Source organism: Coregonus clupeaformis, unplaced genomic scaffold (genome assembly GCF_020615455.1).
Source record: "Coregonus clupeaformis isolate EN_2021a unplaced genomic scaffold, ASM2061545v1 scaf0010, whole genome shotgun sequence".
NCBI classification, from domain to species: Eukaryota; Metazoa; Chordata; class Actinopteri; order Salmoniformes; family Salmonidae; genus Coregonus; species Coregonus clupeaformis.
Genome location: NW_025533465.1, coordinates 73,664 through 92,805, shown reverse-complemented (window position 1 = coordinate 92,805; position 19,142 = coordinate 73,664). Strand labels below are relative to the sequence as shown.

The window sequence follows — 19,142 nt, the reverse complement described above, 5'->3', positions numbered from 1 at the left end:
ATGCTTTATATCCCCAACATGATGATATAAAATGCTGTCAGGGTTTCAAGGGGCCTACAGTAACGTTAACACAGGCTCTGAATGAAAAGCTAATGTTCAACTACTTTCTTGACCTGACGAAGATCCAACTCGGATCAAAACGTTGTCTTTATTGTGCGTCTGATTAAATCACCATGGGAACATACCAGAGTTGTGGACATTCCTTTTTTCTTCATCTACTTTCTTACCATCCATTGTGCACATATATTGTAAACATATGCTGTTGTGTGAATAGTTTGTGGATATTCTGTTTTTTCAGCCTCTGAAAATGCACTTCTGAAAGCACTATCTAGAAATCCATGATCTGCAACTTTTTTTGAATCCCAGCATGTGGTGGATCTTTAATTGTAAGGTCATGCTGACACCTAGTGGCTGTACAGAGTCTATAAATACATGCTGCTGCACAAAGGCCCTCTCTGAAAAGGTCTCTGCCGCATTTCCAATGAGGATTTACCCAGTGTTTTACCCAAAAGGCTCAGACTTTTCTTTTTCCATCTACGTGGGCCGGCACCCATGTCTCACTAGGCCATGGCTCCGGCAGAACTGCTCTGACTTGGAGCCATGGTAAAGCCCTGGGTACTTTTCAGATGGAATTTACATAATGGCTAACTGTGAACTTTAACACCTTCTCGCAAAGCTACAGTGTTTTAATTCTTGAATGATGCAGAAGTTGTTTTTGTATGATCTTCTACGTAGAAAATAACAATCATTGATGATGTTATTTTTCCCTGATTTAGTGCCTGGTCTTGTCCACTCTGTTCTAATGAGGCTTGTGGGCATTGTAGAGGGAAACAGACACATACGTGTTCCTGAGAGTCTTATCTTTCAGTTATGGGGTCATAATATTTTGTAGCTTAAACTGTTCAAAAGACAGAGCCACATTTCTCTCGCGACCCCGTTTTCAAATCTGGTGACCCCACATGGGGTTGCAACCCCTAGTTTGGGAAACGCTGGCTAACATTAAACACTGGTGGCCCACTGGTGAGCAGGGTAAGACATTTTACATTTTAGTCATTTTAGCAGACGCTGTTATCCAGAGCGACTTACAGTTAGTGCATTACAGTTATTTATTTTTTTTATACTGGCCCCCAGTGGGAATCGAACCCACAACCCTGGCGTTGCAAACGCCATGCTCTACCAACAGAGCTACATCCCTAGACTAAATGGAAAAGCACCATAACAAAATGTACATACCACCTGAATAATAGGTGGACAGTGTGCGAAAGGGATTAGTTTTACCTTGCTAATCTGATGACCTTTGACCCTTTTGTTCCCAGAGCTCTTAATCTCTGTGGCTCAGGAGGACCGCCCCATGTGAAGCTCATCATCGAGTGGGAACACAGAATCAAAGACTGGTCAGTCAATCTCAGTGACACTCTATAACTTTATTCTAGCCCTGTATTATTGTAGACCTACTGTAATCATAAAACAGTATGTATGCTGCTGCACATGCCTTATTATAGTAATGGCTGACAGCCTCTTTCTCTCTCTCTGTGTGCATGTTCCCAACTGTGTGTGTGGTCTCCTGCAGCCTGTTTGGAAACATCCAGGAGGAGGTGGTGAAGGATGCTGAGAGTGTGAGAGGCCAGCATCAGCAGCACGTCCAGCAGCACAGCTGTACCCTGGACGAGTGCTTTCAGCTCTACACTAAAGAGGAACAGGTACATTATCTTCCCCCCACAGGCAGGCAACAACCACTGCTGAGTGCAATCTGTTCTCTCCCCATAGAACAGGGGTGTCAAAATCATTCCATGGAGGGCCTAGTGTCTGCTGGTTTTTGTTTTTTCCTTTCCATTAAGCCCTAGACAACCAGGTGAGGGGAGTTCTTTACTAATTAGTGACCTTAATTCATCAATCAAGTACAAGGGAGGAGCGAAAACCCACAGACACTCGGCCCTACACGGAATGAGTTTGACAGTGCCATAGAACCTTATGTACCGAACCCACTGACTGAATCACTGACGAGGATCAAAGAAATCCTTGCTACCATTATATACTGTATTTTTGTTTATAGGGGAGACTGCCTCTAGTTTGAAACGTTCCTTTAAGGGATAGTTAATCCAAATAGCTAATTAATTAATCTTATGCTACCTTAACAAAAATATGCACATTTGTTATTTGGGTGAACAATCCCTTTAAGGACATCATTATGGACTCCATAATGCCTCTTACAGACCCCCCAGTGTTATCAGATGCAACATCAACAGTAACATCAAAGGATGTGAATTCAGTCATATGACGCGAAGAACAAAATCTGCCTTCAGTCAAATCAATCAAGATGACCTGAGGTGGAATTAATTTCCCATCAGTGGAGTGTTGGTATTCTATTAGAGCTGTGAATGGACTGAGTTCCTGCTGGGAACTGCCATCTGTATCCCCGGCCTGCTTTAGCTTAACTGTACCTGCACCCAGCTCTGTGTCTGAACGATTTATGAATCAGAATCCATTTTGTCCTCCGAATGCTTGGTTGATCTTCCTGCTCCCACTTATACTGTACCACAATATGTTGTTTACACTCATGCCACATCTCCATGCCCCTCCATACCTCATTATATGAAGAGGTTGTTTCAGGGAACGTCCTGAATATCCAATAGGTAACAGAGGTGTACAAGAATTTCAAAGCCTGTAATTTGGTTGATCTAATATGCTTATGAAGTTGACATGTGACATAGACGTCCAGAACATGTCCTCCTCAAGAGCCTTCTCTTAGTTTCTTTCTGAGCACTGTAGTCTTTGAGTCCTATGTCTGCTTCTGATAGGAGTGAATCATTTTCCATTGCCATTCATGAGGCAAATGACAAAGCTTTTTTTAGCTCCATTCGTGACCAGATTAGTATATTCGACTGAACATTAATGTTATTGGATACAGCTGCCTCCATCTCCTTCCTCCACTCTTCTTCATGAACACTAATCAGAGGGATTAGAGTGCAAGAGGCAGTCGCCCCGGCAACAGGTTGTGAATGAGACTGATAAATGAGGCTTCACATGCTGTACTGATGAAACAGACACGGTCTCATGCACAGAGCTATCACTGAAGACCACCGCGACCTGTAACAGACCACGTTTCATGTCATTAGCATCTTAAAGGTTTTGATCCATCTAAAACGTGTTTTTTTTGTCCACCTGCTTCAAACTGCTGTAAAAACAATATTTTTTGTTATTGTTATTTCACAGTGATTTAGATGGTACAATGATTCCCTATACTATTCAGTTTTCACTAGATAACACAGCCACAAAGTCAGAACAGATGCCGCTTGGGCAGGAGAAATCAATAGGCAAATATCACAGCCAATCACAACACTGGTGTGTAAGTAATACTATGAAACATTATCATTCCACAATTAGCGGCAGATATATTATGGACGTTTTCTGAAATTACAATACAATTATTTATTTTTAATCCAACGTGTAGCACCTTTAAAGAGTGTTATGAAATGATTTCAGTGGGTTGATTGAGGGAGAAGATTTTGTATTTTTTTTACATGGATGAATACTCTATCTTTCTCTCTGTTTCTCTCTCTCTCTCTCTCTCTCTCTCCCAGCTGGCCCCAGACGATGCATGGAAATGTCCCCACTGTAAGCAGCTGCAGCAGGGCATGGTGAAGATGAGCCTGTGGACGCTGCCTGACATCCTCATCCTCCACCTCAAGCGCTTCCGGCAGGTGGGCGACCACCGCAACAAGCTGGCCACGCTGGTGCGCTTCCCTCTGGCCGGCCTGGACATGGCACCCCATGTGGTGAAGAGAAGTCAGAGCACCCGGCTGCCCCCCCACGGCCCTCTGCCCCCCGGCTCCCTGCACCCGGCCTGGAAACAGCCCCGCCCACCCGACATGGCCCCTCCAGACTTCCTATATGACCTCTATGCCGTGTGTAACCACCACGGAGGCATGCACGGGGGACATTACACAGGTTTGTATGGAGGGACTGTCTGGCTGTCATATTCGCATTCTGTAAATGTTCTATGAAATATAAATCTCAGTGAAAGTGGTCTTAATCAGCAAGGTGTCTTGAAGTGAGATCCAGTCCAAAAATGTGTTTGATGATGATGAAAATAAAGATATGGTGATAGTTTGTTCAGTATGTATGGAAGTACACACCGTTGTGCATGTCTGAACAGGTGTCTGTGTCTCTGTGCAGCGTTCTGCAGGAACTCAGTGGACGCCCAGTGGTATGGGTATGATGACAGCAGTGCAGAGCCAGTCCCAGAGGGGGAGGTGTGCACACGGGGAGCCTACATCCTCTTCTACCAGAGACGCAACACCATCCCTCCATGGTCAGCCAGCTCCTCCCTCAGAGGTGAGCTGTGTTGACAAGTCTTTTAATTAAGCCACAGTCTGCAATATGTCCTACAGTTCTATTTTGTCATTTCAATAGATGATATATACCAATTGGTTCTGGAAGAATACTGACCTTTAGAGGTCTTTAGTTGAAAGTATGTCCATGTAATGGAAATAAGGCTTCTGAAATCCATTATTGGAGAAATTATGGCTTTCATCACCCAATAATGAATGGCACTTCAATGACAGTATCCAGACATTTTTCTAAATTGAAGCATTAATGATGAAATCAAAAGAGTATATGATTGACAGTGTGTAATAACCTTGTCCATCATAGGATTGAGGTACAGTAAAGGCGTCTGCATACTAGGTTCGGTTTGCTCCTAGCAGAACTCGGCTAGGCAAAGTTAACGTCTGCGCCTCGCATACTCCCTTAAAAGACCTTCGCTTGAAAAATGAGAAAAAAGCGGCAATAGGACTGTTTGTCCCTCTTGAGACGCCGTTAGGCTGTATACACTTCCTCAAAATAGTCAGAATTAATCTAAAATAATTAATCCGTCATTAATTTTGACATTTTTGCAGAGGAGATCTTAGTCGTGCATTTTTACATCTAAATAATATGTTTGGTGCACTGTTCCTCAATGAAAAACTTTATTGAAGAATCCCTACTGTTGACCAATCACAGATGAAGGGATGTAGACTTCGGCTACCGACTTCGGCTTGCCTCGAGAAAATATGTTGTGTGCCCAAACAGCCGAAAAAAACCTTACCGAAGTCCAAAACTAACAAAAACATCACAAAATGTTGTCATAATATATGCACGAACTCTTCCAAACTCTAGGAGAAAGAGACAGGTTTGTATGCATTAGCTGTGTTGAGAGGCCAGTAGATGGCACTATGCTCTGTGTAACAGTGTTCTACTACCTCTGCAGGCTCCACCAGCTCCTCCACGTCAGACCACTGGCTGATCCGTCTGACAGGGGACAGTAAGAGGGGCAGCCTGGTCTCTGGGGGGTCCACCTCTGGCCCTCCTGGCCCCACACCAACCCCCGAATCACCAGAGCTTCCTGTGTTCCAGGACGAGCCTCTCAAAACAGAGACAGGTGAGTGGCCCACATAAATAAAAACACTATGGCTCGCTGTGTCTGATTGGTCTGAAGTTCTGGTTGTTACTCAAAGAGGATTTAATTTCATCATTAAAAAGCAGATGATTATGTACAGTGAGGGAAAAAAGTATTTGATCTCCTGCTGATTTTGTACGTTTGCCCACTGACAAAGACATGATCAGTCTATAATTTTAATGGTAGGTTTATTTGAACAGTGAGAGACAGAATAACAACAACAAAATTTAGAAAAACGCATGTCAAAAATGTTATAAATTGATTTGCATTTTAATGAGGGAAATAAGTATTTGACCCCTCTGCAAAACATGACTTAGGACTTGGTGGCAAAACCCTTGTTGACAATCACAGAGGTCAGATGTTACTTGTAGTTGGCCACCAGGTTTGCACACATCTCAGGAGGGATTTTGTTCCACTTCTCTTTGCAGATCTTCTCCAAGTCATTAAGGTTTCGAGGCTGACGTTTGGCAACTCGAACCTTCATCTCCCTCCACATATTTTCTATGGGATTAAGGTCTGGAGACTGGCTAGGCCACTCCAGGACCTTAATGTGCTTCTTCTTGAGCCACACCTTTGTTGCCTTGGCCGTGTGTTTTGGGGTCATTGTCATGCTGGAATACCCATCCACAACCCATTTTCAATGCCCTGGCTGAGGGAAGGAGGTTCTCACCCAAGATTTGACAGTACATGGCCCTGTCCATCGTCCCTTTGATGCGGTGAAGTTGTCCTGTCCCCTCAGCAGAAAAACACCCCCAAAGCATAATGTTTCCAACTCCATGTTTGACGGTGGGGATGGTGTTCTTGGGGTCATAGGCAGCATTCCTCCTCCTCCAAACATGGCAAGTTGAGTTGATGCCAAAGAGATCGATTTTGGTCTCATCTGACCACAACACTTTCACCCAGTTCTCCTCTGAATCATTCAGATGTTCATTGGCAAACTTCAGACGGGCCTGTATATGTGCTTTCTTGAGCAGGGGGACCTTGCGGGCGCTGCAGGATTTCAGTTCTTCACGGCGTAGTGTGTTATCAATTGTTTTCTTGGTGACTATGGTCCCAGCTGCCTTGAGATCATTGACAAGATCCTCCCGTGTAGTTCTGGGCTGATTCCTCACCGTTCTCATGATCATTGCAACTCCACAAGGTGAGATCTTGCATGGAGCCCCAGGCCGATGGAGATTGACAGTTATTTTGTGTTTCTTCCATTTGCGAATAATCGCACCAACTGTTGTCACCTTCTCACCAAGCTGCTTGGAGATGGTCTTGTAGCCCATTCCAGCCTTGTGTAGGTCTACAATCTTGTCCCTGACATCCTTGGAGAGCTCTTTAGTCTTGGCCATGATGGAGAGTTTGGAATCTGATTGATTGATTGCTTCTGTGGACAGGTGTCTTTTATACAGGTAACAAGCTGAGATTAGGAGCACTCCCTTTAAGAGTGTGCTCCTAATCTCAGCTCGTTACCTGTATAAAAGACACCTGGGAGCCAGAAATCTTTCTGATTGAGAGGGGGTCAAATACTTATTTCCCTCATTAAAATGCAAATCAATTTATAACATTTTTGACATGCGTTTTTCTGGATTTTTTTGTTGTTATTCTGTCTCTCACTGTTCAAATAAACCTACCATTAAAATTATAGACTGATCATTTCTTTGTCAGTGGGCAAACGTACAAAATCAGCAGTGGATCAAATACTTTTTTCCCTCACTGTAGATAAGTCAATCAATGGACCAAAAGAGGAGGAATATGAGGAAGAATCCTAACTGTGTTTGTTTTTCTCCTGGGTCCAGATGGGTTTGAGAATAAGCCATTTGTCCGAGGCACTCAGGGTAGGAGCATGAGCATGAGGTCACCCACTAAGACCAAGGACACCCTGAGCAAAGTGCTGCCCCTGCGCTGGTCCTTTGGCTCCAAGGACCGCCCCAAACCCTCCGCCCCCAGGCCAGGGGAGCTGGTGGAGTATCTTGAGTCAGGGCGCAGGCCGCGGTGCACCAAGGACCCCATCATCACCCTGGTGGCCACCCCACCCCAGGGGAGGCTCTCAGAGGGCAGGCACTGGGACCTGGGCAGCTTCCCCAGTGGGAGCAGCCTGAGCTGCATGGACAGGTCCAACTCTGAGGCCTGCGACTCCCCAAGAGTACCAGAGGGCCAGAGCAGGCCTGCCGTAGAGAGGAGCTCCAGCCTGGGGCTCAATATCATCACTAAAGCCAGGGATGACAGTTCACTGGGCCGGAGGTCCTCCAAGAGGATCAGGCAGGACCAGGGCAGGACCCTGGACCCTCACCCCCATAGAGGCTCCACTGCTGGGGTCCACATAAGCCACAGTGCCCCCCCAAGTAGGGACTCCACACTGAAGAGGCCCAAGGCCCAAGCAGGGCTGACCTCCAGGGTAGGGGCACAGAGGGAGGCGCTGCAGGCTGGTCTACAGCCTGAGGAGAGGAAGGGGATGAGGGGTGAGGAGGGTAGGAGCCACGACAGCCTCTTGTCCTTTTTCAAACCAGGCTTCCTGAAGAAAGACACTCAGAGGACACCTAGCAAGGGGGAGGAGGTCCGGGCCAATGGCCACGGACGAGCCAGCAAGGTGGCAAACGGGAGTTCGTCTAAACTCTCCCTCTCCAATGGGACCCTGAACGGAGTAGCGCTGGAGGAAAAGAGGGCCAACGGCGCCCCTAGAGGTGACTGCCGTCACAGCAAAGGGCAGCTTATCAACGGGAGGGCAGGGAATCACAGCTCTGCTGCGGACATCAAGCGTGCCCATAGCTCCAGCAACATCCAGACCAAACTGGACTTGACCTTGCGCAGGTGTGCCTCTCTGCAGAGGAACGGGCAGGTAGCTCCCCCAGCCCCCGGCAGCAGCCTGTCCACAGACAAGCCCAGCAATGCCACCCTGCAGCGGACACGCTACAGCACCACCTCCCTGGGCAGGCAGCAGAGACCCGTCCCCGAGTCCTGCTTCTGACTCCCTCCGCACCGCTAGGCTAACAGCAGTAGAGTTATCTGGCGTGTGGGTCTCTTTATTTAGAGTTTGTGCCAATGCTGCTGCCAGGGTTATTATATTAGTGTTAGCTGAGCAGTCTGGTCACCACTGCTAGAGCAGAGGAATAATCACAGTGTTACTATAAGACAGGTTCTCAGGGGAGGCTTTGCCAACAGCTGAGATCAGTAATGCAGTGTGTAACTGTTAACTGTCTGTCATTGTCTTCTGTTTAATGTAAGTGCCTTTGTGACAGTTCAGAATGGTTGTTTGTTGAACACTGGAACCACGCTATTGACACACATCACATCCAGACGGTCACCAGGTCTCTGTAGTATAGCCAGCAGAGCTGTTGTTTCTGGTGCATCATGTACCCTCTGTTAACCCTGATGTTTATTGACGTATTATCTTTGTGTGTAAATGAATCTATGCAGACTGTGTACAATGGAGAGGTACAACTGCTGTATTGTGATCATATTTATTCCACAAACATGTCAAGCATCTTTCTTGGTTGTATGTTGTCCTTGATTTTCTATTGATGTAAGACGAGATAATTTAATTAATTGATTGTCTTTCTGTGTTTCCACTGCAAACTGGCTGCTAGGACCTCATACACTTATGTTATTTGCTCATATTCATCATGTATCATCCATTGTCACTGGCACCTGAAAGAAACAAGTACTGTAATAACCTGGTTGTTACACACCTGTTACTGACTCCTGTACTGTAACGACGGTATGTGATTGGAGGAGAAGTAAGGGTAGAGGAATGAAAGGCGATTTATGTTCATAACTAACATGATTTAAATAATGGGTTGAGAAGAGGGTAGTTGGTTCACCATGTACTCCAGCACAGTGATGGTCTTGTATATTCCACAATAGATTGAATGGATCTTGAACCAAAGTTTGTGTCAATCAGAACATTCATCAGGACCCTGATAAAGGTCTAGAGACTCTAGTTTAAGATTAATTGTGGAGCATATAAATCAAATCAAATCAAATATTATTTGCCACATGCGCTGAATACAACAGGTGTAGGTAGACCTTACAGTGAAATGCTTACTTACAAGCCCTTAACCAACAATGCAGTTTTAAGAAAGAAGACCAAAAAAATTTACACAAAAAAATACAATATAAAATAATACGAAATAAAAGTAACAAATAATTAAAGAGCAGCAGTAAAAATAACAATAGCGAAGCTATATACAGGGGGTACCGGTACAGAGTCAATGTGCGGGGGCACCGGTTAGTCAAGGTAATTGAGGTAATATGTACATGTAGGTAGCGTTATTAAAGTGACTATGCATAGATAATAAACAGAGAGTAGCAGCAGTGTAAAGGGGGGCAATGCAAATAGTCTGGGTAGCCATTTGATTAGATGTTCAGGAGTCTTATGGCTTGGGGGTAGAAGCTGTTTAGAAGCCTCTTGGACCTACAAGAATACCAGACAGTGTCTTGGACTTTCTGTTTTAAATCTAAATGGAAAGATATCATCAGAAAGAGGCACTTGAGAGTTTTGCGCTTTGACATGTGTGAACTTAGATGGGTGCTATTATGTAATGGTGAACTGTTGTGGAACCTCCTCACACCGGTGGTTAGGTAAGTCCCTTATATAGAGCAGCAGGGACAGACTGACACAGTCCATTTCAAAGCTTTTAATGTCACTCCCTGTATCTCCCCACTGCTGAGCTCCAGAGAAAAGTTACTCACCTGTTGCCATGTCAAACTCCCTTAAAGATACCACCTCTTATACCACCTGCAAAGGTGCTGCTGTCAGACGTACTCTGCAGAGGGGCAGTGATTTCTTGATTTTCATTCATTTTCAACCCGAAACATCTCTTGCCTTAGGTTCCAATATACAATATATGACGATCTATTACATTACATGAAGATCATGTTGTAATAATTCCTGTAGAGTGCTGTAATGCATTTTAATTGCCATCCATAGGGTACGTTCCAATCTGATATATGCACATTCTGTGTATGTTCTAGTCAGTGCAGATTTCCCAGCAACCATGGATGGAAACATATGATGTGTGTTTTATGTTAGAAGGGTGTAGAGCACATACTGTATGTTCAAGCTTTTGTCTACTGTATATGGACATATTTAGTAGTAATACAGTTATTACCAACACAATGGCATACAGTGCTTCTGTAAAGGGAAAATCACTATTACAGTAAATGTATTTATCTTTTAGATTCTGAGTTGACAACTTACTTAATTACTTAGGCCCATCGCCCCATGAGGAGCATAGGCCATCAACTGAGTTGACTACATATATCTGAAATTATCTAGAATTTAAACCCAATGAAATTATACAATAATTTACTATTCTCCTAAACTATAATGTTAATGTGTAGGACATATACTGTATGATTGTGTTAGCAGACATACAGTAGAAGCTATACAACATACTGGACCATGAGGGAGGCCCCATATGCATTATCATAACTTGGTTGATGACACTACACCATCAACCATCATGACAAATTGGTTGATGACACTACACCATCAACCATCATGACAAAATGGTTGATGACACTACACCATCAACCATCATGACAAAATGGTTGATGACACTACACCATCAACCATCATGACAAAATGTTTGATGACACTACACCATCAACCATCATGACAAATTGGTTGATGACACTACACCATCAACATTGGCTGATGACACTACACCGTCAACATTGGCTGATGACACTACACCGTCAACATTGGCTGATGACACTACACCGTCAACATTGGCTGATGACACTACACCGTCAACATTGGCTGATGACACTACACCGTCAACATTGGCTGATGACACTACACCGTCAACATTGGCTGATGACACTACACCGTCAACATTGGCTGATGACACCACACCTTCAACATTGGCTGATGACACCACACCGTCAACATTGGCTGATGACACTACACCGTCAACATTGGCTGATGACACTACACCGTCAACATTGGCTGATGACACTACACCGTCAACATTGGCTGATGACACTACACCGTCAACATTGGCTGATGACACTACACCTTCAACATTGGCTGATGACACTACACCGTCAACATTGGCTGATGACACTACACCGTCAACATTGGCTGATGACACTAACTCACATTTTATGCCTTTTTTATTTTTTATTCACTTGTTCTCGTCAATTGTGTTGCTGCAACCTTATTTAACTTTTCTGTATCACTTTGTTTACCAAAACAAGCACTTGTTTTGGAAATTACCCTAAATGAAGGATGGTTTCCTTGGGAGGACATGTGTTGAGTATATTTGATATGCAACTTTTGTAATAGTCTACATTTTATATCTGATTTGTAATTATGTAAATGAAGGCTCCAGATGATACAATCAGATAATGTATGCTTCTGATCAGAGAGCAAGGTCAGGATAACGCACAAGTGGACTTTAATTGTTAACTTAACATATATCCTGTATCTGCCTGTAATATCTGCTTATTACCATACTGGAATTTATTTGAATTACAAATTAAACACAGCTTTTCTCACAACTACTCTCTTTATTATATCATAATACAAACGAGGAGATATTTATATTGTGCCATTGTATCTGTCTAAGTTGGACTTTGAACTGCCTCAGGTTACGCTCTTTTCCACACCACATCATACCAGCTTATCTTACAAGACCAAGGTGTAGAGAACAACTGATTAACAAAAGTTGATCTATTGTGGAGAAAAAATAGCATTCCACATTTTTCTTAAATTCATCATCCGGTGTGTCATACATGTTTTGTTGATATTGAGTGAGCACATTCCAAATTGTTCTCTTGCCATGTGAGCTGTGCTCTTAGGGCCCGATTCAGACTTAGGAAATGTATGCCTTTCCTACGCACACCTTTGCTACGCACTTTTCAGTAGTTGCTATTCAGACTTACCTTATGCAGGTGTTTAACGGGTTTTGCAGCCGTGGTTCCCTTGCGCGCCCTAAATACGTTTTATTCAACCTCTGAAAACCCTCCCACTTGCTGGCCAACAGAATTCCTCGTGGAGTTTTCATTCAATAGGGTTTTCAGTACCCCTTTAAATTGGGTGTACCTTTAATTTGTGTTTTCTCTACAGACTCACTAGAATATATGGAGAGAACGGTTCAGAATATTAGGGATCAATGAAAGAAAGTAAATACACGCATATTTGTCTCCTTTTCAGCACCAATTGGTAGATTTAATTGGTAGATCTTGTATATTATTTAGGGTTAGGAAAGTATTTATGAATAATAATACAAAACAGGTTTGGAGAGCCTTTACGCACTAAATAAATTGGTGAATCAAAAATACAGTGCTTTGATTCATCTGAAAGTTGCCATATTCAATTGTTCCATTAAATATTGGAAGGTGAGAAAAGTATACAATAGGGGTTGAATAGTAGTCTTATAAATCTACCCTAATTATCCTCACTATTCAAGGAAAGCGGTCCAGTCGTGAACCTTGCTCCAGGTTTAAACTGCGACGTATGGTCTGCGTTCCATAATGATTCAAATAGGCTACATGTCCCGAATTATTGCACAAGTTGTAATACGTTAGCCAAATATGATTCACTATTGCTATCGATCCTCAGGAACAACCACATATGACAGAGGAAAGAAAGGTAAACTAACAATGTAATGTAATGATGCAAAATGTAAGGAAACTAACACTATAGTTATAAATGTATGTGAGTATAACTGGCTAATATTTAACACAATACGAATTGTAACAAACACAGTGAAAAGTCTGGGCATATTATTAAAACATAGAAATCATAAATCAACTCGGTAGGTTTGGCGCTATACTATCATTTGCGCATGGCTACAGATGCCTATAGCTTGGGTCTCCAAGTTTCATCCCTTGAAGTTAAAAGGCCATACAATTAAAATTCTGCATAATGGAATAAATATTTCATAAACGTCACTGTGGGAAAGTTGAAATGTTGATATGCTTCAGTTTGCTGCCATATGACTCATTTCACAATTGTCTCCAGCAATAAGGTAAAATACAGTAGATCTAAAACAATTGTAATTGATATTTACAATCCCCATATCCAAACGGCTTACTCATTTAGCCGACCTAGCTCTTATCAATAGCTCTTATCAATTTGTAAATTACAGTGCATGGAGAGTGGTGGTATTTATACCTGAAAAAGAAAGTAGATGTTGTTCCACTTGGAACAGACAGGTTGCTCGACCTTATTCATCGATTCATCGCTCGTAAAGGTGGTGGAATTATTAGGGAATTAAGTCAAGGTCAGAAGCACTGCTGGGTGATTTGAAAAGTCATAGTCAATCAATCAGTAATATAATAATGCTCTAAGCAAAACAATTTGGGGGGGATTTACAATCTGTAGAAACTATGAGAATGGAAAGGTTCAGAACCGTTGTGAAACATCACAGCACAGTTGAAAAATATATGGCAAATATAAATCAAAACCAGATGGGGTTCAGAGATAGATGGGAGGTGTTGAGGAGGCTGAAGGGTGGGACTAAAAATAACAAAAATAACAAAATAACTAATGTAAAATATACTGTGTCTGTAAAATGTATATAGTATGTATAAGCTGGAAGTAGAAGCCTAAGTATTGTTGTCCATTAGTTTACTCCAATTAGGGGATGGATGGTAGGGTTAGGGGAAAATAATAAAGAAGGAAAATATATAAAATATATATATATACAGTACCAGTCAAAAGTTTGGACAGACCTACTCATTCAAGGGTTTTTCTTTATTTTTTACTATTTTCTACATTGTAGAATAATAGTGAAGACATCAACACTATGAAATAACACATTTGGAATCATGTAGTAACCAAAAAAGTGTTAAACAATTCAAAATATATTTTATATTTGAGATTCTTCAAAGAAGCTACCCTTTGCCTTGATGACAGCTTTGCACACTCTTGGCATTCTCTCAACCAGCTTCACCTGGAATGCTTTTCCAACAGTCTTGAAGGAGTTCCCACATATGCTGAGCACTTGTTGGCTGCTTTTCCTTCACTCTGCGGTCCAACTCATCCCAAACCATCTCAATTGGGTTGAGGTCGGGTGATTGTGGAGGACAGATCATCTGATGCAGCACTCCATCACTCTCCTTCTTGGTCAAATAGCCCTTACACAGCCTGGATTGTCCTGTTGAAAAACAAATGATAGTCCCACTAAGCTCAAACCAGATGGGATAGCGTATCGCTGCAGAATGCTGTGGTAGCCATGCTGGTTAAGTGTGCCTTGAATTCTAAATAAATCACAGACAGTGTCACCAGCAAAGCTCCCCACACCATCACACCTCCTCCTCCATGCTTCACAGTGGGAACCACACATGCAGAGATCATCTGTTCACCTACTCTGCGTCTCACAAAGACACGGCGGTTGGAACCAAAAATCTAAAATTTTGACTCATCAAGACCAAAGTACAGATTTCTACCAGTCTAATGTCCATTGCTCGTGTTTCTTGGCCCAAGCAAGTCTCTTCTTATTATTGGTGTCCTTTAGTAGTGGTTTCTTTGCAGCAATTCGGCCACGAAGGCCTGATTCACGCAGTCTCCTCTGAACAGTTGATGTTGAGATGTGTTTGTTACTTGAACTCTGTGAAGCATTTATTTGAGCTGCAATTTCTGAGGCTGGTAACTCTAATGAACTTATCCTCTGCAGAAGAGGTAACTCTGGGTCTTCCTTTCCTGTGGCGGTCCTCATGAGAGCCAGTTTCATCATAGCGCTTGATGGTTTTTGCAACTGCACTTGAAGAAACCTTCAAAGTTCTTGACATTTTCCGGATTGACTGACCTTCATGTCTTAAAGTAATGATGGACTGTCGTTTCTCTTTGCTTATTTGAACTGTTCTTGCCATAATATGGACCTGGTCTTTTACCAAATAGGGCTATCTTCTGTATACCACCCCTACCTTGTCACAACACAACTGATTTGCTCAAGCGCATTAAGAAGGAAGAAGAAGAAATTCCACAAATTAACTTTTAACACCTGTTAATTTAAATGCATTCCAGGTGACTACCTCATGAAGCTGGTTGAGAGAATGCCAAGAGTGTGCAAAGCTGTCAAGGCGAAGGGTGGCTATTTGAAGAATCTCAAATATAAAATATATTTTGATTTGTTTAACACTTTTTTGGTTACTACATGATTCCATATGTGTTATTTCATGGTGTTGATCTCTTCACTATTATTCTACAATGTAGAAAATAGTAAAAATAAAGAAAAACCCTTGAATGAGTAGGTGTGTCCAAACTTTTGACTGGTACTGTATATTTACCCAAAAATATATGGGAGATTGGAAATGATGCAGATAATTACATTGATAGAAGCCACAATCTATCTGCAATATTAAAGCTGATCTACCCCCTATTTATTTTTTATTTTTATTTTACAACTCTAGGTCAGAATAGAGCTCGCCAGCTTGTAGTCATACAACCCGGAAATGAGTTACCTCTGGTTCGTTCAGCCATTCCTATGGGGAAAGAATAAGGTTTTGGGAAAAACGTCGAAAATAAGGTCTGATCTTCTAGATCTTATACGTTTTGTTCTATAAGATAATATCAGTCAGTTAACATGACCTTTATGAATTATGAAGCCTTCGTGTGATTTATGTGTTTTTCATTATTACATAAAGGCTTCCAAATTCACAAAAAGTGACGTTAGATAATGAAGATATATCCTAAGCCTGTGTTTACCACAGAACTTATTTTCAGGGTTGATCCAAAAACCTTACAAAAACTCCATTCAACAGCTCCATAGGCTGTCCAACGAACTATGGGGAGGTTATTGGCTACAAAAAGACACCATTACTATTACTCTCTATACCGCGTATCTGTAGACACACCTCTGCCCAGTGGTGTAGTGGTGCCTGGAGAAGTGGGTATACTCAAATTTTGCCCAAATGTTTCTAAACGGTGTTTTCCTGCAAATTGCATTTTGGAACATTCACCCATAAGCCTACTGCCATGTATACATTGCTGCGCCTAAAATGTGAAGAAATAATAGTATAGCAACATTTTAAGCTAAACATTCCGATCTGTTCCATCAGCCCTATTAATTGATGAGGCATATACCCACTACACTACTTCTTTACGTATCAGTGGGGATTAAGAAGTGAGTATATGTAATGCCCACTGAAAAATAAGTGGATATATGGTGTATACCTGCGTATACCCTCCACTACACTACTGCCTCTGCCACACCTCCATTTCTGTGATCTCCACCCTGAAAGAATAGCTGACTGAAACATACTTTACCTCATGCCTAAATTCAAGGTCAGAATACGCATAGAGTGAAAAGTGCATGAAAAGGGAATTAAGTTAAATTTATGTGCAGTTAACTCTGGTCGGAATCGGGCCCTTTGTCACGTACAGGCCACAATACAAACCTATATGCAGCAAGAAGCCAGGATTAGTTGGCTTCAGGCTGCATTATATCATATATTATCTAACTTTCTATAAGCCTTGAAAAGTAGGTTTGTACAATTTAAAATATAAATTGTGCAATAAGTGTTATGCTTTTGCTTGAATAATTATATATTGAAACATCGTTTTAAATAACATTTATTTATATCAGGCCAACCACACATTTATGCCAAATAAGGTTTGCATTATGCACTCCAGAGATAATCTTTTGCAGTTTGTTTTGGTTGTGTTTCGGATTATGTTGTGCCTGATAGGAATTAATGGTAAATAATGTATTGTGTCATTTTTGAGTAACTTTTATTGTAAACAAGAATAGAATATGTTTCTGAACACTTCTACATTAATGTGGATGCTACCATGATTTTGTACTGCCTCATATAAAATATTTGATCTCAAATTCAAAATGCTGGAGTATAGTATAGCCAAATTAAATTAGTTTTAGCTTCACTGTCCAAATAACTAAGTTGGAGAGTGTACATATGGAGGGGAGTGTATTTTAATTTAATAGGGACATTAACATGTGATGTAGCCTAGCTACCCACCTGTGCCATGGGAAAACTAGCAATCCAGTGACTGCATTTACAATGGCTTTGATTAGATTTTGGGGCATAGGGACAGGAGACATAGAAAATCATAATTCTAGATGGTTGTCTTTTAAATGTATTTGGTGCTGTAATCTCTCAGCATGTTTTCCCTTCATTATAGTCCTATTCACCAGCACAATACAGCATTACAGGTTTCCAAAAATCCACCACTTCCTATGGTTCCTCACTGCAGCCAGATAGACACTCATAATCAGACTGCTGTATAATCAGTTATCATGTCAGAATATTGTCATTTAGGGTTTCATGCACATCACTGAACTATAGATACAACAATCTCTTGTTAGGCATGATGTCACAGTACAATGCATTTAAATATTTTTGTTATACCCAGTATTGCATGTGTGAAGAGAACAAAATAGAATATGGAACAATGAACTATCTTCCCTTATCTCTGAGAGTTTTTCTAATAAGAGTGGTGTACCTAGGTTGAAAAATATAAATAACCCAGGTAGAGTGTTGCTTAGGGTAATGGACAAAAGAGAAGTAGTTGACATATCCTATGTTATATCTTCCTTTCTATTTTCACACATCCCATTCAGGGCCATGTATTCATGGCTACTACCTTTACAAGGTAAGGGTCCTCTGTGTTTAGCAAACAATACAAAGCACCTGAGACATACAAAGAAAAATCCTTCAACATGATACTATATCACTCTTTTCCTTTCACCCTGATGGTTGTCCAAATGGTAGTGTTTGTTAATCATCAACTTGTTTTTGTATGCTTTCTTTGTGTGCTTATTAGATTTTAGACTGACATCTCAACATTGGTAATTTTGGCGTCTTTTTCATGCAATCAAAGCGTAATTTCTCTGGCATATTGCCACACTTTTTGATTATTCACAACATTCATAAATAAAAGACAAAGGCGTATGTATTTCTCTGAATCTACACGCCTGACACTGAAATGGTGCAGTTGAAAGGCTGTATCATTTGCATGAGCTTTTATGCACTTAAAGCTAGAATCCTTATTGAAACAATAACTAAGCGACCATTCCACCTCTGTTTTGGTAACAAAGCTGAGGGAAGGGCCTGGAGAAATGTAACCACTCTCAAATTCATAGACAGAGCTATGTATGTAAGGACTGACCATCCATGATATCAACATTGTAGTATGAACCATGTTTTGAGGCTATACAGTATTTGTTTACATGTATTTTTTTTTTACAAACTTTAGAATTCGACAGCTGAACTAAGCTCATGACGCATTTATAAGTTATATTCTTTAATAATCAATGGATATAATTTATTTATGGATGTAGCAGCTAAGGATTCTAGCTTTAACTGATGACCTCAACATATTCTATTATCACACAATACAAATGTATACATTTTCATTTTCATGTCATCCCTAATGTGTTGACACATTAATGTGATGGTAAAGTACAGACTCTACTAATAAAATTAATAAAGTCAGTCATATCAGTATACTTGATCACACTGAATGCTCAGGTTTTTTATTGTGTTGTGTATGTTGTGTTCAGCAGCTTTATGGATTACCTATACTCTTGGCTGGTGTGATGTTTATGTTTTGTAGAATAAAAGCTATTGATATCTTCAGTCCCCTCTTGCTTTGTGCTGCGCTCAGTAGCCTGCAAGGTGTAATGACTGCTCCAGTAAAGAGCACACAGCTGGAATGGGTGATGGCATTCTGCAGTGCCACTAACACTTTGGATCATATTTGACTTGTACAGTATCATCCTATCTCTTTTTTAAACTGCATCATAGC

The 19,142-nt window shown here is 41.5% G+C and overlaps 1 protein-coding gene across 1 annotated transcript in view; it reads left to right on the top strand.

The window, feature by feature from the left end:
- Positions 1-9,456, top strand: part of LOC121551062 (ubiquitin carboxyl-terminal hydrolase 43-like) — a 126,374-nt gene extending 116,918 nt beyond the window's left edge. Inside the window, exons 10-15 of the mRNA XM_045212381.1 lie at positions 1,317-1,394; positions 1,571-1,700; positions 3,582-3,948; positions 4,177-4,335; positions 5,249-5,419; positions 7,222-9,456. Coding sequence (XP_045068316.1) covers positions 1,317-1,394; positions 1,571-1,700; positions 3,582-3,948; positions 4,177-4,335; positions 5,249-5,419; positions 7,222-8,390 — 2,074 coding nt within the window. The 3' untranslated portion in view covers positions 8,391-9,456. The remainder of the gene's footprint in view (positions 1-1,316; positions 1,395-1,570; positions 1,701-3,581; positions 3,949-4,176; positions 4,336-5,248; positions 5,420-7,221) is intronic.
- The last annotated feature ends 9,686 nt before the right edge of the window (positions 9,457-19,142 follow it).